Below are 25,083 nucleotides of genomic sequence, written 5' to 3' on the forward strand. Positions count from 1 at the left end.
ATATTTGTAGGGACGTGTAGGGTTTTTGCTATCGGCCCCGTTGTCCCTCCCACCCTTTGCCCCTTACAATCTTTTTGGGCCAGGTTTTTTAATTGACCCACCCCCATACAGAGGGGTTTGGGTGTTGTGTTAGTCTTTTATCCTTATTTTGTTTAATAAAGTTTATTGGATATATTAGTTTTCTTTGTTTTTCTTGGTTTAATACTAATTTGGATTATCAGACATTATACTTTCTATTGTTGCAATACATCAGAGCAGAGAGAGAAGCAAAAAATGTTTTTGCAAGAAGACAAATTGTATTACTCCTGTTCTGTGTGTTGCATGTCTCACTGGTAACGCCCCTTCATGTAAAACAAGCTCTGGAGGCAGAGTTATCAACCATGTGGCATCCTCTCCAGAGCCTGGAAGAGGTCATTTATATAAAGTGATAGATTATTTCTCAGCAACAGGGCATCAGATATGAAGCATACAGGCATCACTCTCCTCAGCAGTCTATAACCTGTATGCCCATATTAACAGTGTAGATAGGTCAAATGTGATGACAGATTCCCTTTAAAGGGAACCTGTCACCCCCCTGGCGTTTTTAACTAAAAGAGCCACCTTGTGCAGAACTAATACCACATTCTGTCAAGGTGGGGTCCCTTCCAACGCTGAAATATTAGCTTTTGTAACTTGCCCCTCACACCTGAAGCCTGTCCGGGGGCATGTCTTTCCACCCCCCCAGACACAATCGCCTCCCAGCCATTCCTCAGCACCTCCGTGCACCACCTCTCCTGCAGTCATTAACGTCCCTGGCGCCTGCACTGTAAATTCCCAAGTAAGTTCCTCATGTGATGGGAGTCGAAGGGCAGCGCAAACTGCGCATGCCCGGAAAAAAAAAAAAAAAAAAACTTACAGCGTAAGCGCCGGGGACGTTAATGATTGCAGAGGAGGCGGCGCCCGGAGGGGTTGAGGGATGGCTGGGAGGCGTTTGTGTCCGGGGGGGAAAAGACGTGCGCACCCCCCCCCACCCCCCGGACTGACTACAGGTATGAGGGGCAAATTATAAAAACATATTTCAGCGTTGGAAGGGACCCCAACTAAAAGGGCAAGGGGGGGACCGGTTCCCTTTAAGTGAAATACTAGTCTAATATTAACAGGTTCATCCATTACTGAATAACCCATGCTTTATCACTTTAGAACTCCTCAAGGGTTAAAAACAAATCTATATTCCTCTCCAACAGTGGTGCCATTCCTCTGAGGTCTTGTCTTTACTGAATCTGTTCAACTGAGATTCAGCGTAGGGTTTTAACAATATAACTAACAGATTGCCAGAAGGCAAATGGACCGTTAACTAAAGATTCTTAGATTAATACTTAACTTTTATTTTTACATTAATGTAAATAATAGTGCTGATTTAAAGTTACACTGTATCACAGTTCAGTTTATGTCTTAATATATAATTAGTCACCAAGGGTAGATAGTTTTTCCCTACATCGGTTAAACTAATCTTGCACAGCTTGGCTGTCTGTTGGGATTCCTTGGGGGCAAGAATTATTCAATGCTTCCCCTTTCAAGAATAGGGTTCCACTAAGTGATTCCCACTCTCTTGCTTAATCACCGTGGTGAGTATTCAATTCTTTGGCAGATTTACAGTGAATGATTCACTGTTTGGTGACTAATAATAGTGGATAGTATTAGTCATGGTTAGTACATTAATCTTGTATATACGTTAATTTAACATTTAGCTGGAAGTGGCCGCGGACCACTGCTAAGCATATGCTACCTGTGTAGAACTACAAGAGAATACAAACTTAATAAATAAATCAGATAAAGGAGAAAATGTGGATGTAAGATGTTGAGGCTCACAAAAAGATGGTCATGACACTTCTTGAAGACTATAAAATATATTAAAGTACTTAAAAGTAATCCTAATGATGGCTACTTGGGGGTGGAGTTGCAAGCCTCACTCGAGGGGGGCCCTCAGGGATAATCTAATTACGGATGATTAATTAAAAAAAAAATTTCAACCCTCATCCCACAATAGCTGCAATCTACGCACTATCGAAAGTGCACAAGGTCCAGCCTGTTCCAGAGAGACCGATTGTCTCGAGTAATAATTCCTTGACCGAGGGAATAAGGAAATATGTCGATAAACTTTGACCACCTTTGTCCAGGCATTACCCTCTTTTTTTGCGACACCAAAGACATGGTGCTTAAATTACATGATATCACTGTCTCTGAAACAACGATTCTCACTAGCCTCGATGTAGAGGCCCTATACTCTAATATTGATCATGAGTTAGGCGCCACAGCATCAGCACAATATTTACCCACGAAAACCAAACACATTTAGTCTACACAGTATGTTTGCTATTACACTTTTGAAGTTTGTTTTAGAGCACAATTATTTTACTTTCGATGGCACTTTCTATCACCAAGTTAGAGGCACAGCCATAGGCACATCATGCGCACCCACTTATGCTAATTTATTTTTGTGGTGGTGGGAAGATGGAAGTCTTCATCAAAAAATTTATTTTTTTTTTTGCACTAGACATTTCATTTTGATGATGTACCGTACTTATCCTTTGGGACTGTTGCGCAACTTTGTCCACTAATTTCGTAACACTCCTTAATAGGAATGAAATTGGGATGTATTTCGCACATGAGATCGGGAACAAAAGTATAAATTCTTCTGACTTGATGGCCAAATCTCCACCGATACTTTCAGGAAGAAGACCGACAAATGGCTTCTTTCGCTGGAACAGCTAAGGCTGGGTTCACATTGCGTTAGTGGGTGTCCGCTGATGGAATCCGTTACACGGCGCAATTAACGCTATGTAACGGATCCGTTAGCGCACCCATTGACCGCAATGTATCTAACACATCGCTAACGTATGCCATTTTTGGCATGCGTTAGCGATGTCCCGCTATTTTCTGACGGACCTCGAACGCTGCTTGCAGCGTTCGAGGTCCGTTTCTCGCTAGCGCAGATCGGGCATCAGCGCTAGCGGGATCGGCGAACGCAATCCCTTTTTGTACATTGCGTTAGCGCATTCCATTAGCGTATGCGCTAAACGGATTACACTAACGCAATGTGAACCTAGCCTAACACTCCCCTGCACTAAGACAAGGCATACCTGTGGGTCAATACATGAGGGCCCAAAGAAACTGTTCAGACAGCAAAAGTTTTGGAAAAAAATGCAATAACCTCTTTAAGAGATTCATAGCAAGGGGTTATGCCAAAAAAGTTTTACACAAAGCCTTCATCAGAGTTAAATCAATGGAGAGAGAGAGCTTTTTAAGACCAGCAGTGAAGGAAATAGAAAACTTAAAGATCACATTCATAGAGACCTACTATAGACAATCCTCAGGAGTTGTGAGCATACTGCGCAAGTACTGGCCCACCCTACAGGCAGATCCAATATTACGAACAGTGATAGGCTCTCAACCTTCGGTGACATACCGAAGAGGTCCGAATTTATGTGAGCAATTAGTGCATAGTCACTTCGCACCATCAAATACATCACAAAGATGGTCAAACTGGTTAAATAAGAGACAGAGGGGCTCCTGTAATTACTGTAGTTTCTGCCAGTACCTGCCCAGTCCCAAAGTGTTCAAGAATCCCCCTGATGATAGCAAATTCACAATCAGAGATATCAATTGGAAAACTAAAGGCCCCTTCACATTAAGCGACGCTGCAGCGATACCGACAACGATCCGGATCGCTGCAGCGTCGCTGTTTGGTCGCTGGAGAGCTGTCACACAGACCGCTCTCCAGCGACCAACGATGCCGGTAACCAGGGTGAACATCGGGTAACTAAGCACAGGGCCGCGCTTAGTAACCCGATGTTTACCCTGGTTACCTTCCTAAAAGTAAAAAAAACAAACAGTATATACTTACCTAACGCTGTCTGTCCTCCAGCGCTGTGCTCTGCACTCCTCCTGTACTGTCTGTGTGAGCACAGCGGCCGGAAAGCAGAGCGGTGACGTCACCGCTCTGCTTTCCGGCTGACCGACGCTCACAGCCAGTACAGGAGGAGTGCAGAGCACAGCGCTGGAGGACAGACAGCGGTAGGTAAGTATGTACTGTTTGTTTTTTTTACTTTTAGGAAGGTAACCAGGGTAAACATCGGGTAACTAAGCGCGGCCCTGCGCTTAGTTACCCGATGTTTACCCTGGTTACCAGTGAAGACATCGCTGGATCGGTGTCACACACGCCGATCCAGCGATGTCCACGGGAGATCCAGCGACGAAATAAAGTTCTGGACTTTCTTCAGCGACCAACGATCTCCCAGCAGGGGCCTGATCGTTGGTCGCTGTCACACATAACGATTTTATTAACGATATCGTTGCTACGTCACAAAAAGCAACGATATCGTTAACAATATCGTTATGTGTGAAGGTACCTTAAAGCAGTTGTGTACATAGCCAAATGCCCATGTCCTAAACTATATGCAGTTAAGATGGTTCAACAACTCCGAAGAAGATCTAAACATATTAGTACCATCAACACAGGAGTTGATACTCCATTATCACTCCATAAGTGGACAGTACATCCATCGAATCCGCTTGACATCAAATTCTGCGGAATTTGACATCCAACCTTGGGGATCCGAGGGGGAAACCGGTTGTTACTTACCGGTAATAGGATTTTACAGAGTCCACGACCGCACCCTACGAGAGAGGGGATCCGCCCACCATCAGGACAGGAACCTACAGGTTAAAAAGGGGCAATTCCCCTCGCCTCCTCAGTTTGTGTATGCGAGTATAAGGGGAACCGCCGTTGAATTAGTCTTGTTTGAATGAAGATTTTCACGTACTAAGTACCATCTCCACTACAGAGTGAAATCTATAAAGGCACACCTTCCACTAGAGTGCAAGAATCCAGTGATTAACTACGGGGGGAATGTGCTGGTGCTGTCGTGGACTCTGTAAAATCCTATTACAAGTAAGTAACAACCAGTTTTCCTATCGCCACGACAGCACCCTACGAGAGACTTTCAGAGACTATTCACCTGGGAGGGACCACAGCACTAAGTACTGATCTCCCAAAGTCTAGGCTGGAGTTAAATGATTGATCAAGACAGCAGTGCTTAGAAAAGGAGGACGGTGATGGCCAAGTTGCCGCCTTACAAATTATGTGAATGCAGACATCTGCTTTCTCCGCCCAGGATGATGCCATAGCTCGAGTGGAGTGGGCCTTGATCCCTTCTGGTTGAGTTTCCCCCTTGGCTGAATAGGCAAGACATATCGCATCTCTAATCCATCTGGCGATAAGAGTTCTTTGTAACACTCGAACCCATCCTTTGAGTCTGGAAGGAAACAAACAGAGCCCTACTCTTCCACCAGCTTTAATTTATCTAAATACACCATGTTCCAAATTATTATGCAAATGACATTTTTCTCGGATTTTCCTAAATGGTTGGTGCAAATGACAGTCAGTCTAATAAAAGTCATCACCCGTTCGAGTATACATCGAATTTTATTGAAGAAATATCCTAATGATAACAGTATAGTCTCCAAAATGAATAAAAACTCAAAATGCACTGTTCCAAATTATTAGGCACAGTAGAATTTCTAAACATTTGATATGTTTTAAAGATCTGAAAATGCTCATTTGTGGAATTTGCAGCATTAGGAGGTCACATTCACTGAACAAAAAAAGCTATTTAACTCCAAAACATCATAACAGGCCAAGTTACATGTAACATAGGAACCCTTCTTTGATATCACCTTCACAATTCTTGCATCCATTGAACTTGTGAATTTTTGGAGAGTTTCTGCTTGTATCTCTCTGCATGAAGTCAGATTAGCCTCCCCGAGTTCCTGCTTTGATGTGAACTGCCTCCCACCCACATAGATCTTTTGCTTGATGATACTCCAAAGGTTCTCTATTGGGTTGAGATCAGGGGAAGATGGTGGCCACACCATGAGTTTATCTCCTTTTATGCTCATAGCAGCCAATGACTCAGAGGTATTCTTTGCAGGATGAGATGGTGCAGTGTCATGCATGAAGATGATTTTGCTCCTGAAGGCATGTTTCTGCTTTTTATACCATGGAAGAAAGTGGTAATTTTCACACCTTCAGGAACCTTAAAGGGCCCTACCCGCTGTTCCCCCATGATTCTGGCCCAACACATGACTCCTCCAGCTCCTTGCTGATGTCGAAGCCTTGTTGGGACATGGTGGACATACACCAACCATCCATCTGGACCATCCAGGGTTGCTCGACACTCATCAGTAAACATGACTGTTTGGAAATTAGTCTTCATGTATGTCAGGGCCCACTGCAACCTTTTCTGCTTGTGAACACTGTTTAGGGGTGGCCGAATAGTAGGTTTATGCACCACAGCAAGCTTTTGAAGGATCCTACACCTTGAGGTTCGAGGGACTCCAGAGGCACCAGCAGCTTCAAACAACTGTTTGCGGCTTTGTAATGGTATTTTGGCAACTGCTCTCTTAAGCCAATGAATTTGTCTGGCAGAAACCTTCCTCATTATGCCTTTATCTGCATGAACTCTGTCTGTGCTCTGTTTCAGTCACAAATCTCTTCACATTATGATGATCACTTAGATTTTTTGTGAAATATCTAATGTTTTCATATCTTGTCCAAGGCATTGCACTATTTAACGCTTTTCAGCAGCAGAGATCCTTTTTATTTCTCATATTGCTTGAAACCTTTGGCCTGCTTAATAATTTTTTTCTTGTGGCAAAAAGATCTATAACCAGCAGACCCCATAACCGGACTATCTGTTTGAATATCTGTCGGTTCACAGACCATTCCCCCTAACGTAGGGAATGACGGCTGAGATAATCTGCCTCCGCATGGTGTTCCCCTCTTATATGGAGTGAAGATAGAGAAAGGAAGTGAGTCTCGGCTAAGGCAAGTATGTCTGCTGTGGTGGACATCAGTGATTGTTATCTTGCCCCTCCCTAATGGTTGAGGTAGGCTACCACTGTCATGTTGTCGGTCTGTACCCACACATGTGAACCCCGCAGAGACGGTAGAAACTGAAGGAGTGCATATTTGAATGCTGTGAGTTCCTTGAAGTTTGAAGAATTTTGGGTTTCCAAGACTGACCACCGGCCCTGGGCTAGAATGTCTCCCATGTGGGCTGGCATCAGTTGTGACTGTGTTGTCTGGTCTTATTCCCCACTGCACTCCCTTTGACAAGTGGTGAAGGTCCAGTCATTAATCTAGATCGCTGAGAGTGACGGTTGGCAATCTGAGTCTTCCACTTAAAGGACCCAGAAGTGTTCTGTCTGCTTCGAGAATCTCATATTGTAACATGCGGGTGTGGGACTGAGCCCACCGAACGGCTGGTATGCACGATGTCAATGAACCTAGTAAGGACATTGCTTCCCTTAATGTTAAGTTTGAATCTCTTTCTACTGCCATGACTTTGTGAATGATCCTTAGTTTCTTGCCTTCTGGCAGGAAACACAGTTGATTTTTTGAGTCCAGAAGAATGCCGAGGAAAATCTGACAAGTTGAGGGTTCTAGCTTTGAATTCTTTAGATTGATCAACCAACTAAGGCCCTGCAGGGATGATATTATACAGTTTGGACGGGCTCTACATTGGATGACTGAATTTCCCGCAATAAGGAAATCGTTCAAGTAGGGTATCTCGTTCTCTGAGATGGGCCATTACCTCTGCAATTACTTTAGTAAATACCCTAGGGGCCATGGACAGCCCAAACGGTATCATCGTAAACTGAAAATGTCTGACCTGATCGTTTAGCCGAACAGCCACTCTGAGGTATTGCTGGTGATCCTTGTAAATCGGTAGATAGTAGTAAGCAACTTTTAGATCCAGCACTGTCATGCAAGACCTGGGAAATAGAAGTTTAGTTGCAGATTTAATGGATTCCATTTTAGAGGTATGATATTGTAGAAATGTATTCAATATTCGCAAGTTTATGATAGTCCTAAAGGAACCATCAGGCTTGGAAATTAGAAAAAAGAGAGATTAAATCTCCTTCCCAGCTTGATCTTTAGGCACTTCTACAATAACTTTTTTTCCCCTCAACTGCTGAATCTATTTCTAGGGCCTGCTGTTGATCTGGAGAATTTAAAGTTGTTGATAAAAAGAAATTTGGAAGTACACTCCGAAATTCCAATTTTAGCCCGGAAGCAATTCTCCCCAAGATCCAAGTATTGGATGTTATGTTGGCCCATTGGTCAAAAAAAATAATTCAATCTACCCCCCACAGGGGATGCGCCACTGTAGGATGCACCTTTCTTCTTTGGCTCTGCCGGTTCCCAATCCTGGTCTTTCCGGAAAGGCATCCGTCTTCTGAAGGCATTTCTGAAAGTAGGATTAAATAATTTAAAAAATCCTTTCTATCTTCTGCCTTTGCAAGGATATTGTCCAGCACTGGGCCAAATAAGTACTCACCCCTGCATGGAATTGCACATAACTTTGCTATAGCTTGAGCATCACCCTTCCAGCTTTTAAGCCAGAGTGCACGTCGGGCAGCGTTTAAGAGGCCGGCTGATCTGACTGCCAGTTTTAAAGAGTCTACTGACACGTCCACCAGATATGCTACTCCTTCACGGATTTGAGATAGAGAATCAAAGTACTTTGTCTCTTGGAATTTTGGCCTTTAGCTGCTCCTCCAGCTGACCCACCCAAACCCCAACAGATCTGGCAGTGCAGGTGCTAGCAATTGCCGGTTTTAAGGCTCTGGACGTCGACTCCCAAATCTTCTTCAAGAACATACCCGCTTTCCTGTCGGATGGATCTTTAAGAAGGTCTATATCCTCCAGGGGATGAGTGGCTGATTTTGATGTGGAAGCAACAGCCGAGTCCACCTTAGGGATTTTTACCCACTCAGCTAATACCTCATCATCAAAAGGGTATCTCCTCTTTGCAGATGATGGCAAGAAACCCTTATCCTGTTGGTCCAATTCACGTTTAACAATATCTTTAACAGTATCAATAACTGGAAAGGACTTGCGATTTTTCTGACACAGACCCGCAAACATGATGTCTTGGGCTGATTTGGGTTCTTTATTATCTGCAACCCCCATGGTGGTGCGAACCTCTAACTAGAATCTCCATATTTTCTACAGGGAAACATGGTCTACCTTCCTCGTCCGAGGAAGATAGCGCTGAGGATTCTGAAGTTCATCCTGCTGCTCTGCTATAGATGGGCTAGATACTGAACTTAACCCCATACTAGCTTTTCCATGACGTCTGCTTTTAAGGGAACTCTTAATCTCTTCCCTGATAACAGCTCTTAGATCAGATGTACGGAGGGGAGCCTCTTCTTCTAGGGTCTGGCATATACAGGCCTGACAAAGCTTTTTTATATAGCTGTCCTGCAAAAGTGCTTATTTTTGTTTTGTTTTTTTAACCTAAAACAAAGCACAAAAAGAGGGGAAATTCAGCTAGTAGGTGCACATCAAACACTCGCCACAGAAAGCTGTCTAGAGGAGTACCGGTTCCAGAGGAGGAGAAATGCTGCGTAACGCTGGGGCACTCAAGTGCTGCCGCCCCATACCACTCCGCTGCCGTTTCTAGAGCGGCTGCTACCACTGCCTTTTCTGTGCTGCTTGAGCACCTCTGACACCTGTAGGTGCTCTGTATCCCCCATAGAGGACATTTTGCTGCACGCCTTCCACAGCACTGGCGTCGTCCTAAGAAGGCTAGACCACGCCTCCTCCCCCTCTCCCCCGGAAGTACCTGAATCAACTTCCAGGTCACGGGCGCTTTGCCTTCCGCTACTCCTGGATGAAACACCGGGACCTCCACCAGCGCTGCGCTCGGGCGACCCAGGGCGGCCTTCCCCGGACCCTGGGACGCGACATCCATGCCTCCAGCCGTGGAGGGGTCTGCATGCAGAACACCCCCGACGCTGCTTCCAGCGCCCCAGACTCTGCTGGACCTGGGTAAGTTCAACCTGTCTGTTGCCATCTAGGACAGGAACCCAAAACTGAGGAGGCGAGGGGGACCGCCCCTTTTTAATCTGTAGGTTCATGTCCTGATGGTGGGCGGATCCCCTCTCTCGTAGGGTGCTGTCGTGGCGATTGGAGTAACAGCTTGTCTATATTTTCCTAAGAGGAGTCTAGATCAGGGGTCTCAAACTGCATTCCTCGAGGGCCACAAACCATGCATGTTTTCAAGATTTCCTTTGCATTGCACAAGGTGCTGGAATCATTATCTGTGCAGGTGATGAAATTATCACCTGTGCAACACAAGGAAATCCGGAAAACATGACCTGTTTGTGGCCCTTGAGGAATGCAGTTTGAGACCTCTGGTCTAGATGGATATATTGTTTTCAGTCAAGAAGTGCTATAGGCCTCAATGACGGCTTTACCTATACGGTGTTTGTTTAAAATCATGCCAAGTAACCAATAGGCCTCAATGAGTAATTTACCTATACTTTTTTTGTTTCAAATAAGTGTCTTACCATTAGTGGAGAACCCCCATTTAATAATTTTAAGATTCCTGCCTCTTGTCAATAATTAATATTGAGTTTATATTATATCAAGAGCATTATTGGTACCTCAGGTAATTGAAAGAAGTGGAATAAATAATAAATGAAAGCAAAATAAAAACGATACCGAATAAAATCTGGATATAACAAAGAAAGTCTGTGGTGAGCCAGCATTCTAAAAGGAAAACAGCTCAAAAATACCTTTATTGTTAAACCTGAATAAGGTGATGGAACCGTATTATTCAGGAGTAAGTAACCCATATGCATTCTATAGAGATAATTTAAATATTTATGCAGTAATGTTGTTTAGATATTATAGACATAGCTGTGATATTAATACTAAGTATGAGCATGAGATGGTGCTGGAGTGCCGAGATGCACAGCTATTGAGAAAGGTCATGTGACATAAAATTTACTGAGACTCATGATGATGTTACATCACATGACCGCAAGGTCCTTTATACTCCAATACATTATAGAACAGTGGGTAAACGCATAATGACGTCAAGGTCCATAAACTTAGTAGTGACGTGACGGTCACATGACCGGAAGGTCCTTGTCAGTCTTGCAAGGTAATCGGCGCAAGCGTGAGGCGACAGACACATGGCCGAAAGGTCCTTTTATCTCCCGTTTCTCAGAACCTGATCCGGAAGGAGATTCTTACTGGTCCGTTGATGGCGCCAAACAGATTGACTGGACGTTTACCGATGTATCCCATCAGTCAAGTATCCCGATTGGACGGGTAAGCATATGGTTATATCGGTAGAATTCATAGGTTTACCTTTCTGACTGACACATATTGTGTGTGGTTTTATTATGTGCACTTGGGAGAACGGACTGGCCACAGCATCAATTCATCTGATATTGATGTCATTGGGGTCATACTGACAATTTATTTAAGCCACTGGGTCACAGTTTATGACCAGCAAATCAACCACCAGGAGGACAAATCAAGCCTGCAGACAGAATAACGCCAGGGGGCATACTTCAGAAGATGAAAGGTTGTTGTCTTTTGAACAGAGCATAATAATAATAATCTTTATTTTTATATAGCGCTAACATATTCCGCAGCGCTTTACATTTTGCACACATCATCACTGTCCCCGATGGGGCTCACAATCTAAATTCCCTATCAGTATGTCTTTAGAATGTGGGAGGAAACCGGAGAACCCGGAGGAAACCCACGCAAACACGAGCATAATATTTAATAACTGTAAATTACAAAACCATTTATTTCCATGTTTTCTGCTTAGTTAAATGTATTGTTTATGGTGGCACAAACCCTTTAAATCACTTCAGAACCACATGGAAAATAAAACCAGTCCGTACTTCTCTCCTGCAGAGTGGCTATTCCCAGTGGATCATGTGATATTATAATGTCACATGACCGCTGCAGTCAATGAGCAGCCATTGATTGGCTGCAATAAATCAATATTCCAACAGACCCTCGCTCCGATGAAATAGTAAAGTCTGCAGCCGATCAGCTGTAGCTGGTTTGCGGCAGCAGTCATGTAACAACCATCTCAAATGACCCTCTGCGAATAGCACCATTGACATAGGAGGAATGGTAGAGATTGGTTTTATTATTTTTAATGTTGCCTTTAAGTGATTAAGCAGGAGTTATTCAGGGGTGGACAACACCCTTAACAGGAAAATGTCATCACAACTAAGAACAAAACAGTCATAATATTTCAAAATTAAAACGATAGCACAGAAAAGTATCGGCTGCTATAACTCACCATATCATGTGCCAGCTGCTGCACAAACATCAACGTCTTAAGAATCAGAGTCATTCCACATACAACGTCAGCTGCTAAATCTTTACATTGGAGACATTTCACATTTATATCAATTTTAGCTTCCAGTGGCCTGCGGTAACCAAAAGCGCCAATGCCCTGAACACCTAGACGCTCTCCTGTATCTTCTCGAGTGCACAGGAATTTTACCATCCAGTACTAGAAAGGAGGTGGAAATGAAACATATTAGAAGAAATGTAATACACCATAAAACTCTAACTTATTAAGCTTTATTGATATATTTATCAGAACTTTAAATAAAACTCATGAAAACAGTGGGTGTTAAGAAGGCATCCTGCTCAGACCCGAGCGCTTTACAACCACAACAATGATCTTTATATCACACTCAACTTATGTTAAAAGAATATAAATCTATATAGTCATATGTAGCAATGTAAAGAGATTAAATAAATATATGATTATCGGAATTCCAAACCATGGTCAGACATATTCCCATTCACCTTTGCAATTTTACATTGCTGCATTCTGATGTCCACTTCATCCCATTCTTCTTCAAGTTCAAACCAGGCAATAGGATCACTGTCCTCAAAGTCCGTGACCGGCTTACTATTCCTGTGAATAAAAAAAATTCTGCACAATTACACCAATACATAGTAGAGAGGCATAAAGTCACATGTGTAATTCATCAGCATGATTTAAACTCCGGAGATAGACGATATATATATATAGATAGATAGATAGATAGATAGATAGATAGATAGATAGATAGATAGATAGATATCATGTAGATCTTTCCAGCAATACCTTACATGGTCCGTCCACTGCTCAGATACTGAAAAATCAGTTTCAATGGACATGCCAATGGCTATAGTAGATCGGAAGACTCTGTCACTCCAAGCTCTATTCCCCAAGCAGTGCTGCTTCCTACAGCTTAACTGATAGCCTCTATGCTATTTCACTTAATACAAAAAAAAAAAAGCTGTCAGACAATAGCTGAAGGTGGTACTGGGCGAGGTATAGAGCTGGAGTGACAGAGGCTTCAGAGCTACAAAGCTATTCTGCCTCATTTGAATATCAATTCAAACTCATTTCTCAGTAATAGTGGAAGAACCACTGAACTAAATGTAAATTCTGATTTAACTATAAAAACAGCATAACAAGTGGAAGGAAAAAAAAAAAGTTATTCAATAATATGTAAATGTAATAAACTAAAATAAATATGCTCTATGTTTTGCAGAGACTTGTTTGCTGGAGCAAGAGGGTTTGTGGAAGAATCAAGTGTAGTCAGGGAACACACTCAACAAAGTATTTCAGGTATCAAAATTTAACAGGAACCTGTCTGATCCTATGTCTTTCCCCAGCCGCTAATATAGCTGAATGCATTGATTTTTCTGGACTTCATTAATGTGTTTTGTGTACATTCTAATGCGTCAGTGTTTAAGGAGTTACGTTTAATCCCGCAGCATCACTTAAAGGGAAGGTGCCATCAAAAAAAATTTTTTTTCAGAAATTGTAAAAATGTAAAGAATTAATGATTACATTTTCTTAAAAAATATTATCATTTGTTTATAATTTAGTAAAATATGAAAAATAATTTGAAAAGTTTTGGAATTTCCACTTTTAAACACTAGGGGGAGCAGCTGCTGAAATTTCAGAAAAACCTAGTGTACAACTAGCTCACATTACTGCACTGCAGTAATTATGGGCGGAGTCAGCTGACGTGTGTGATGTCTCCTCTCCTCCCCTCCTGGGTGTTTGCTAAGGGATAAGAGAGGATGATATTCAGGAACCCAGTGAGCAGCCATTTTGTTGGTGACTGCAGAGTATGGCTGCCGTCACACTAGCAGTATTTGGTCAGTATTTTACCTCAGTATTTGTAAGCCAAAACCAGGAGTGGAACAATTAGAGGAAAAGTATAATAGAAACATCTGTTCCACTTCTGTATTTATCACCCACTCCTGGTTTTAGCTACAAATACTGAGGTAAAATACTGACCAAATACTGATAGTGGACGGCAGCCTTAGGCTACTTTCACACTAGCGTTGTTGGCTGTACGTTGCAATGCGTCGTTCAGGAGAAAAAACACATCCTGCAAAGTTGTCTGCAGGATGCGTTTTTTCCCCATAGACTAACATTATCGACGTATTGCCACACGTCGCAACTGTCGTGCGACGGTTGCATCATGTTTTGGTGGACCGCCGCCACAAAAAAAGTTACATGTAACGTTTGTGCGTCGAGTCCACCATTTTTGACCGCGCATGCACGGCAGAAACTCCGCCCCACCCTCCCCAGACCTTACAATGGGGCAGCGGAAGCGTCGTAAGACTGCTTCTGCTGCCCATGTCGGACATTTCTTTCAAAGCATGCGTCGGTACATCGGCCCGTACCGACGCTAGTGTGAAAGCAGCCTTATACTGACAAGTAGACAGTCACCGAGGATGGCAGGCAGCAAGGATTCTGGGAGATATGTGGTGGAGGAAGCAGGGTGACAGCAGCACAGAGTATTTCAGGAGAGCAGTGTGCTGGTCTATAGGGGCCCCCTGTTCGGTGCGTGGAGCAGCCAGGGATTGTACATAGAGCGCTGTCTTTTATACACATGGATGGACCGTCTGCTCCACAGAAATCCAGGAAACATTTCTGCGGATTGATGGACTGTTCTGATCCAGACTTTGCATGCAGACCCCATTCCCCTCCTCAGATCCTGTCTTCTCCATCCTGTCCTGGCGATGTGTGAAAGCGAGGTGACAGGCGAAGTCCGGGGTGACGCTGGGAAGGAAATGTAGCCATATAGTAACGATAAAAATGAGACCCATCTCTTCAGCTACCTCACCAGCCTTCCCCTGACTACACCTAACTGGAGGTCATGCTGCCCCCTCTATTACCCCAGATCCGCGTGCAGGTGCTCAGCCAGAACCACCATAGAATGGGTCCGCTTTCTGAAGATAATACTGCCATAGTGTTCTCACATAATACCGCCATATAGATCACACATAATACTGCCATAGTGTTCTCACATAATACCGCCATATAGATCACACAATACCACCAGTGTTCTCACATACCGCCATATAGATCACACATAATACTGCCAGTGTTCTCACATAATACCGCCATATAGATCACACATAATACTGCCAGTGTTCTCACATAATACCGCCATATAGATCACACAATACCACCAGTGTTCTCACATACCGCCATATAGATCACACATAATACTGCCAGTGTTCTCACATAATACCGCCATATAGATCACACAATACCACCAGTGTTCTCACATACCGCCATATAGATCACACATACCACCAGTGTTCACATACTGCCATATAGATCACACATAATACTGCCAGTGTTTTCACAATACCGCCATATAATTCTCACAATACTGATCAAGCATAATACCACCATACAGATCACATAATACCGTCATATAGATCTCACGTAATGCCATAATACAGCATGACGCCCGCAGCTCCTGTTATCGCACACATTGAGTTGTGTGTGCAATGGGGAAAGATATGCAGGGGGGAGAGGAGTGCATAGGAGAGGATTAGATACACGGTTCACCAGACAGTATCACACAGGAGAGGATTAGATACACGGCTCAGCATATCACACAGTATAGGATTAGATACACAGCTCAGCAGACAGTATCACATAGGATAGGATTAGATACACGGCTCAGCAGACAGTATCACACAGGAGAGGATTAGATACACGGCTCAGCATAATATCACACAGTATAGGATTAGATACACGGCTCAGCAGACAGTATTACACAGGAGAGGATTAGATACACGGCTCAGCAGACAGTATTACACAGGAGAGGATTAGATACATGGCTCAGCATAATATCACACAGGAGAGGATTAGATACACGGCTCAGCAGACAGTATCACACAGGAGAGGATTAGATACACGGCTCAGCAGACAGTATCACACAGAAGATTAGATACACGGCTCAGCATAATATCACACAGTATAGGATTAGATGCATGGCTCAGCATAGTATCACACAGGAGAGGATTAGATGCATGGCTCAGCATAGTATCACAGAGGAGAGGATTAGATGCATGGCTCAGCATAATATCACACAGGATAGGATTAGATACACGGCTCAGCATAATATCACAGGAGAGGATTAGATACACGGCTCAGCATAATATCACAGGAGAGGATTAGATACACGGCTCAGCAGACAGTATCACACAGGAGATGATTAGATACACGGCTCAGCAGACAGTATCACACAGGAGAGGATTAGATACACGGCTCAGCATAATATCACACAGTATAGGATTAGATACACGGCTCAGTATAATATCACACAGGAGAGGATTAGATGCATGGCTCAGCAGACAGTATCACACAGGAGAGGATTAGATACATGGCTCAGCAGACAGTATCACACAGGATAGGATTAGATACACTTCTCAGCAGACAGTATCACACAGGAGAGGATTAGATACAGGGGCCAGCAGACAGTATCACACAGGAGAGGATTAGATACTTGGCTCAGCACAGTGTAGTGATAGATGCAGGGTCTGATGTCCTGTGAGGAGCTACAGTGAGGTCCAGCAGCACAGAGTGTCCCATCCCCCTCTGTTACCTCTCTGCAGCTCCTGATGGAGGACATCAGACGGCAGCACTCCCTCACCCTCTCAAGGGATTACAGCCACACACCAGAGGACAGGGAACGCCGCTGAGTGTGAGGGGAGACAGATGGAGCTGCCCCTCTAACAGCGCAGCTCTCAGTCACAGTGGAGCTCACAGATACACTCCACTGTAGGCTGAAGCAAGATGACGCCGATCTCCTGCCTCTGCTGTGATGTGGAGACCGCCCAGGGGGCGTGGCCACATCAGAACAGAGAGAAGCTGAGCTTATAATTGTAGCTATGGGGTCGCCTCCCGACCGCAGCCTCCTATGTCCAGGGCAGCCGTAATTTGCACAGTGTAAGTGTCGTGCTGGGACTCTTACACTGCTGCACAGCAAAATGGCGGCGCCCAGTGGCTGCAAAAATAATTAGTAATAAAAAAGATATTAAAGTTAAAAAAAATAATTTTGTATTAAAAATAATTGTTTATGTAAACAATTATTTTTAATACAAAAACAAAATTGCGGCACCTTCCCTTTAAGTAGATACTTCAGGACTAGTCTGCTATGGTATCACTTTCCGCAGACTAATCCTAACTTGGAACTTCTAATCCTTGGGTTTGACAGCCTGCTTAAGGGTCCTACCAAAAGACTGGACGGCAATCACACCCAGAGAGGTGTGCGCGGAAAATCCCAAGCAGTGTTATTGTGGAGGAATAGTCACACTGACAGACCCGTCCTGATTGGCATAGGAAATGCTGCAGGATTAAATTTAACTTTAGTAAGAAATAAAAATAGAGAAATCCACATGCATACCAAAATACTAATGGTTGGAGACAGTTAAGGGAATCGGACAGGAAGAAGTGGTGTCACACTTTTAAACTAGAGATGGTATCTAAAAGCCTTAATATATTTCCAAATTATTCCGCACAAAATGAAAAGGGCACGCTACAAAGAAATTACCTCTGTTTCACAAAACTTCTGAAGTCTGAAAATTTCCAAGTATCAAATTTTTCAAATCTTTTGAAATGTTCTTCTGCGTGGAATTTTTCTGGAGCGTTGTAAGCAAATATGAAGCCACATTTGGCACCAATGGCACCTCTCCGAACCTGGCAGTAAACATAGAAGGTGACACCAACATAAAATATGCTTAAGGTGACAATATTCTTCCCTTATGTATCCTGCAGCTGAGGGTGCACAGGTAGGCGCCATGTATGAACACAGGAGCAGCTCCTCGGTAGGTCGGTGATGATACCTTCACATACAGTAATGATAGGAACACTCTAAACTACATCTAAGCCTCCAATGAGAAAAATACTGTATCAGATATAATGATTAATTAATGGAGAGCCAAGATTTCTGCACCAATTGGTTCTTGAAAAACAAGAGGATTTGTTTCGATTTAAAAGAGGGTATCACACACCTTGGTGAATAACCTGCATCCAATACTTCAGTTACTAACAGGAGGGTATGAGCGGGCACCTCCAGGCTCGGGTACTCATATATATATATGACATATGCTAGGACATTCAGATGTCATATTCAACTAGGTATTTTCTCGAGTTGTAAACTAGCCTTAAAATGGAAGCACAATATTTAGATAGGTTTCATTAAGCCTTCCAAAGAAAAACAACCTTTCTTGCCAAGCTAAATAAACCATGGGCACACAGAAAACAGCGTTAAAGTGAACCTGTCCACAGAAAAAAAATGCTATCAACCTGCAGATATGGGACTAATCTGCAGGTTAATAGCATTACAAACCTGCCCGGCGCATGCACGGAGCTGAAAGCAGTGGGGATAAAATGAACCTTATTTCCCCTGGCAGCGTAAGGGTGCCAGAGTGCGGTTACAGTTGCCATTCTGTATCATCAGAACGGTGACTGAACCCGTGCCGGTGCCACCCCTGTGACTGAATCATTGAATGTTATAATTGAAAGGGACTTCAAGGGTCATCGTCCCCAACCCTGCTGGTCAATGCAGGATTCACTAAACCATCTTAGACAGATGTCTATCCAGTCTCTGGAACCGGAACACTGCTGGGGAAAATAAGTTCGTTTTCTACCCGCAGCGCTCTGCTAAGTGCGGGCGCCAGACAGGTTAATAATGGAATAAACCTGCAGATTATCCCCATATCTGCAGGTTAATAGCTTGACAGATTCTCTCTAAAATGTGTCAAAACTTATGTAACAAATCTGAGCATAAAGAAATGTGTAGGGTCAGTCATTTAACCCCACTAACGTCTCTCCTGACCTGAATATCAGGACGAGTATTAGGATTTTGTAGAGGGAATCATAAGGTGAACACAGATGATTATTTAATATCACACATGGTCTAGACATATCGCTTGTCAAAAAAACAAAACAAACTGTTTGCTTAGGAAGAAGGCTTGCATGACCTCAGTAACTAAAACAAATGTGTAACGTTCAGGGATACTTATCTGTCCGATCTGATATTAGATCTACAAAGACATAGCTGCACGCCGTGAGCAAATGTTGGCACAGCCACCACACAATGGCTGGCGAGTATAATGCAGACTTTAATAAAGAGCGCATGAAAACAGACATACTACAAATGCCGCAGTAACTGTATACTTCTCCAACCCCCGATGAATTTCGAGGGCTCAGATTTGAATGGCTAATTTTGATCTGTGACTCAAAAAGGCACATGTTTTGATTTTTTTTTTCAAACCCAAGTCCAAAGAAAAACACAGATCTGTAAACAGCTCCGTAGATTACAATGAATGTGTTATACCAGAAAAAAAACACACAGGTAAAACACTTACGAGATTCACAGATGAATGAACAGTTACAGATGTATTAAAAGTTAGAATGCATCACTAGACGACTAGTAAACCTGTTTCTACGTAACATAGTTATTAAGGTTGAAGGAAGACGAAGTCCATCTAGTTCAACCCATAGCCTAACTTAAAATGCCCTAACATGTTGATCCAGAGGAAGGCAAAAAAATAAACCATGTGGCAAAGAGTAAGCTCCACATTGGGGGAAAATAAATTCCTTCCCGACTCCACATACAGCAATCAGACTAGTTCCCTGGATCAACGCCCTTTCAAGGAATCTAGTGTATATACCCTGTAACATTATACTTTTCCAGAAAGGTATCCAGTCCCCTCTTAAATTTAAGTAACGAATCACTCATTACAACATCATACGGCAGAGAGTTCCATAGTCTCACTGCTCGTACAGTAAAGAATCCGCGTCTGTTATTATTCTTAAGCCTTCTTTCCTCCAGACGTAGAGGATGCCCCCTTGTCCCTGTCTCAGGTCTATGATTAAAAAGATCAGAAAGGTCTTTGTACTGTCCCCTCATATATTTATACATTAAAATAAGATCACCCCTTAATCTTCATTTTTCCAAACTAAATAGCCCCAAGTGTAATAACCTATCTTGGTATTGCAGACCCCCCAGTCCTCTAATAACCTTGGTCGCTCTTCTCTGCACCCGCTCCAGTTCAGCTATGTCTTTCTAATACAGCAGAGACCAGAACTGTACACAGTATTCTAAGTGTGGTCGAACCAGTGACTTGTATAGAGGTAAAATTATGTTCTCCTCATGAGCATCTATGCCTCTTTTAATGCATCCCATTATTTTATTTGCCTTTGTAGGAGCTGCCTGACACTGGCCACTAAATGTGAGTTTGTCATCCACCCATACACCCAGGTCTTTTTCATTGACGGTTTTGCCCAGAGTTTTAGAATTAAGCACATAATTATACATCTTATTACTTCTACCCAAGTGCATGACCTTACATTTATCCCCATTAAAGCTCATTTGCCATTTATCAGCCCAAGCTTCTAGTTTACATAAATCATCCTGTAATAAAAAATTGTCCTCCTCTGTATTGATTACCCTGCAGAGGTATGTGTCATCTGCAAATATTGAAATTCTGCTCTGAATGCCCCCTACAAGGTCATTAATAAATATGATAAAAAGAAGAGGGCCCAATACTGACCCCTGTGGTACCCCCACTGCTAACCGCAACCCAGTCAGAGTGTGCTCCATTAATAACCACCCTTTGTTTCCTAACCCTGAGCCAGCTCTTAACCCACTTACACATTTTCCCCTATCCCCAATATTCTCATTTTATGTATCAACCTTTTGTGTGGCACCGTATAAAAAGCTTTTGAAAAGTCCATATACACTACGTCCACTGGGTTCCCTTGGTCCAGTCCGTAACTTACCTCTTCATAGAAATTGATGAGATTAGTCTGACATGAACGGTCCCTAGTAAGCCCGTGCGGACACTGGGTCATGAGGTTATTCCTCTTCAGATACTCCAGTATAGCATCCCTTAGAATGCCCTCCAGGATTTTACCCACAGTAGAGGTTAAGCTTACTGGCCTAAAATTTCCGTCTTCAGAGTTCAGTTTTTGTCCCCTTTTTGAATATTGGCACCACATTTGCTATATGCCAGTCCTGTGGTACAGACCCTGTTATTATGGAGTCTTTAAAGATTCAGGGTATGTGCACACGTTCAGGATTTCTTGCAGAAATTTCCTGACGAAAACCGGACATTTGTGCCAGAAATCCGCAGCGTTTTTTGTGCGTTTTTTATGCCTTTTTTTCCCCCGGAGCTTTCCCAATGCATAAAATAGCGGGAAAAACACGGAAAATCCGCAAAATTAATGAACATGCTGCTTTTTTTTACCGCGATGCGTTATTTCGCGGAGAAAAACGCATCATGTGCACAAAAATTGGGGAATGCATTCTAAATGATAGGATGCTTATGTATGCGTTTTTTATGCTTTTTTATTGTGTTTTTATAGCGAGGAAAAAAAAGCGAAAAATCCTGAACATGTGCATATACCCTAAAAATAATGGTCTATCAATGACTGTGCTTAATTCCTGCAGTACTCGGGGGTGTATCCCATCCGGGCACGGAGATTTGTCAATTTTAGTGATGTTTAGACACCGCCATACTTCCTGCTGGGTTAAGCAGGTGAAATTTAATGGGGAATTTTTGTTATCACTGATCATATCGTCTGCCATGGAAATATTGATGAAAAAAAGTCATTTAGCATATTGGCTTTTTCCTCATCCTTATCCACCATTTCACCCAGACTATTTTTAAGCGGGCCAACACTATTATTTTTTAGTTTCTTACTATTTACGTAGTTAAAGAATATTTTGGGATTATTTTTACTCTCTCTGGCAATGAGTCTCTCTGTCTCAATTTTTGCTGCCTTGATTTGCTTTTTACAGAATTTATTTAATTTTCTGTATTTATTTAATGCCTCATCGCTACCTACTTCCTTTAATTCTCTAAATGCTTTCTTTTTGTCACTTATTGCGCCCCTTAAAGCTCTATTTAGCCATATTGGTTTCCTCCTATTTCTAGTATGTTTATTCCCATACGGTATACTGTGCACAGGTCCTATCCAGGATGCTAATAAATGTCTCCCATTTTCTTTGTGTATTTTTATGTCTCAGGATATCGTCCCAGTTAATTGCACCAAGATCCTCTCTTATCCGTTGGAAATTTGCCCTCCTGAAGTTTAGTGTCCTTGTAACCCCTCTACTACACATCTTATTAAAGGACACATGAAAACTTATTATTTTGTGATCACTATTCCCCAAGTGACCCCCAACCCTTATATTTGATATGCGGTCTGGCCTGTTGGTTAATATTAGGTCTAGCAGTGCCCCCCTTCTTGTTGGGTCCTGAACCAGTTGTGAAAGGTAATTGTCTCTCATAGTTGTCAAAAACCGATTACCTTTGCTGGAACTGCAGGTTTCTATTGCCCATATTCAGAAACTTGGCCCAGATCCACCCCCACCACTGATAGAGTACATGGGCATAAAGTTGCCGAAGTAATGGTGTGGACAGGGCTATAAAGAGCTCAACATTCAGAGATCTGGTAGATCTGCAGCAGATAGGATAGGGATTTTATAAAGCAGCCAAGTAACTGACATCACAGGAATCAGAGTCTCTGCCCTTACATCATGCTGCTCTCAGATGGGGTAGCCAAAACCTGGCGACCGATTCCTTTTAAGAATCCCGGGGAAAAAAGTACACTTATTTCCGTTGAAAACTTAATTTCAAAATGTCCTAAAAATGTAAACGATTAGATTTTTTCAATAACAAAAACTTACCCTAATTCTCATCTGTGTAACCTCAAAGGCTGATTCGGGTGCAGAAGATAGAATAATACTAGCTCTTGTTTTTCCCGTCTCTGTAAGGAATCCTTAAGAAACAAAAAACACATTAGAAGTGTGTGGACATTAAATGGGTTTCAGTGCATACCATAAGTGCATACCATAATGGTGACCTAGCTTTAGTAGCACTAACCACTATCAGATCAGTGGGAATCCCACACCATATCTCCATAGATCAGCTGCTAGCATCTCCGGGGGTAACCGGATGTAGACATTGAACAGAGCTGCACCACACAGATCTCTCCAATGTGTAACAGGCTACTGGAGAGCACTCTAGTATTTAAGAGAGGGGTGCCAAGTGTAGGAACCCAACCCCTGCAGTATACACCCTCATGCTGGCTTCCAGAGACCCAGTTTAGTGCAAAAGCAGTAGGAGAATAATAACAATATATCATGTAACATTAGAGAATAACATGTCAAAGAAAGTCAAAAAACGAAAAAGGTAAAGAGCCGAACAGGCTAACAGGGTGGGTGCTGTGTCCCCCAATGAGTGGCTCGGAGAAATGGATTTTACGGTGAGTACACAAAAATCCCTATTTCTCCTTTGCCACATTGGGGGACACAGGACCATGGGACGTCCCAAAGCAGTCCCTGGGAGGGGAACAATACAACCAAATAACTCCGTGTACCATCTGACTACAAATGCACGACGGCCGCTTGCAGAATACGTCTGCCAAGGGCCGCGTCCGCAGAGGAATGAGTGTGGACATTGTAGTGCTTTGTGAAAGTATGCCGGCTGGACTACGTTGCGGCCTTGCAAACCTGCTCCGCCATTGCCTGGTGCCGGATGGCCCAGGAAGCACCCATCGACCGAGTGGAGTGTGCTCTAATCCCCGCCGGGATAGGTCTGCCCCTGACCCCGATAAGATTCCTGGATAGCATATCGAATCCATCTGGCTATCGTGGCTTTAGACGCAACCAAACCCTTTCTGTGACCCTCTGGGAGAACGAAAAGGGATTCCGATTTTCTGAAATGAGCCGTTCTGGAAATGTACCTCCTAAGGGCCCGTACCACGTCCAGGGTATGAAGGGCTTTTTCGACCCTGTGTTTTGGCTGCGGGCAAAAAGAGGGAAGAATGATGTCCTCGTTAAGGTGAAAAGATGAGACCACCTTAGGGAGAAAGGCCGGAGATGGGCGTAGGACTACCTTGTCCTGGTGGAAGGCAAGAAAAGGAGCCCGGCAGGATAAAGCGGACAATTCTGAGACCCGTCTGATAGACGTCACAGCTACAAGGAAGGCAACCTTCCAGGAGAGGACAGTAAGCGGAATGTCCTGAAGAGGCTCAAATGGAGATTCCTGAAGAACCCCCAGAACCAAGTTGAGATCCCAGGTCTCTAACGGCATTCTGTAGGGGGGTACCACATGGGAGACCCCTGAATGAAAGTCTAGACTTGAAGGTTGGCAGCGATCCTACGTTGGAATAACATGGATAACGCTGAGATCTGACCCTTGAGGGAACTCAGTGCCAAGCCGGAATCCAAGCCGGACTGAAGGAAATCCAAAATGCAAGGGATTTAGAAAACGAGCGGAGGGCGACCTCGAAGCCTGCACCACGAGAAGAAGGTTTTCCAGGTGCGGTGATAAATGGAAGCGGAAGACGCCTTGCAAGCACTTCTCATGGTGGGAATAACCTGCTGAGAGAAACCAGCTCGAGTTAGAATCCAGGTTTCAACAGCCACGCCATTAAACGTAGGGCCCCTGAGCTCTGGTGGCAGATCGGCCCTTGGCGAAGCAGATCTGGGCGGTCTGGTAACCGCCAAGGAACGTCGGCTACGAGCTGAACGAGCTCCGCCTACCAAGCGCGACGTGGCCAATCCGGAGCGACCAGAATGACCGGAACCCCCTCCGTCTTGATTTTCCGGATCACCTTCGGCAGTAAGGGAAGCGGAGGAAACACGTACGGGAGTTGGAACTGATGCCATGGGGATATCAGCGCGTCCACTCCGATAGCCTGGGGATCCCGAAAACGTGCAATGAAATTGTGAACCTTGGCGTTCAATCTGGACGCCATCAGATCCACGTCCGGGGTCCCCCAGCGAAGGCAGATTTGCCGAAACACCTCTGGATGGAGTTCCCACTCCCCCGAGGCAAGGCCCTGACAGCTCAGAAAGTCCGCCGCCCAGTTTTCGATG

The 25,083-nt window shown here is 43.6% G+C and overlaps 1 protein-coding gene across 1 annotated transcript in view; it reads right to left on the reverse strand.

Moving 5' to 3' along the window:
• Window positions 1–25,083, reverse strand: part of LOC138658809 (zinc finger ZZ-type and EF-hand domain-containing protein 1-like) — a 280,359-nt gene that overhangs the window by 216,822 nt on the left and 38,454 nt on the right. The window contains exons 10-13 of the mRNA XM_069745866.1: window positions 22,888–22,979; window positions 17,740–17,885; window positions 12,683–12,794; window positions 12,165–12,380 (exon numbers count right to left, since the gene is read on the reverse strand). Of these exons, the coding sequence (XP_069601967.1) occupies window positions 12,165–12,380; window positions 12,683–12,794; window positions 17,740–17,885; window positions 22,888–22,979 (566 nt within the window). The remainder of the gene's footprint in view (window positions 1–12,164; window positions 12,381–12,682; window positions 12,795–17,739; window positions 17,886–22,887; window positions 22,980–25,083) is intronic.

The sequence above is a fragment of the Ranitomeya imitator genome, chromosome 1, assembly GCF_032444005.1.
Source record: "Ranitomeya imitator isolate aRanImi1 chromosome 1, aRanImi1.pri, whole genome shotgun sequence".
Classification (NCBI taxonomy): Eukaryota; Metazoa; Chordata; class Amphibia; order Anura; family Dendrobatidae; genus Ranitomeya; species Ranitomeya imitator.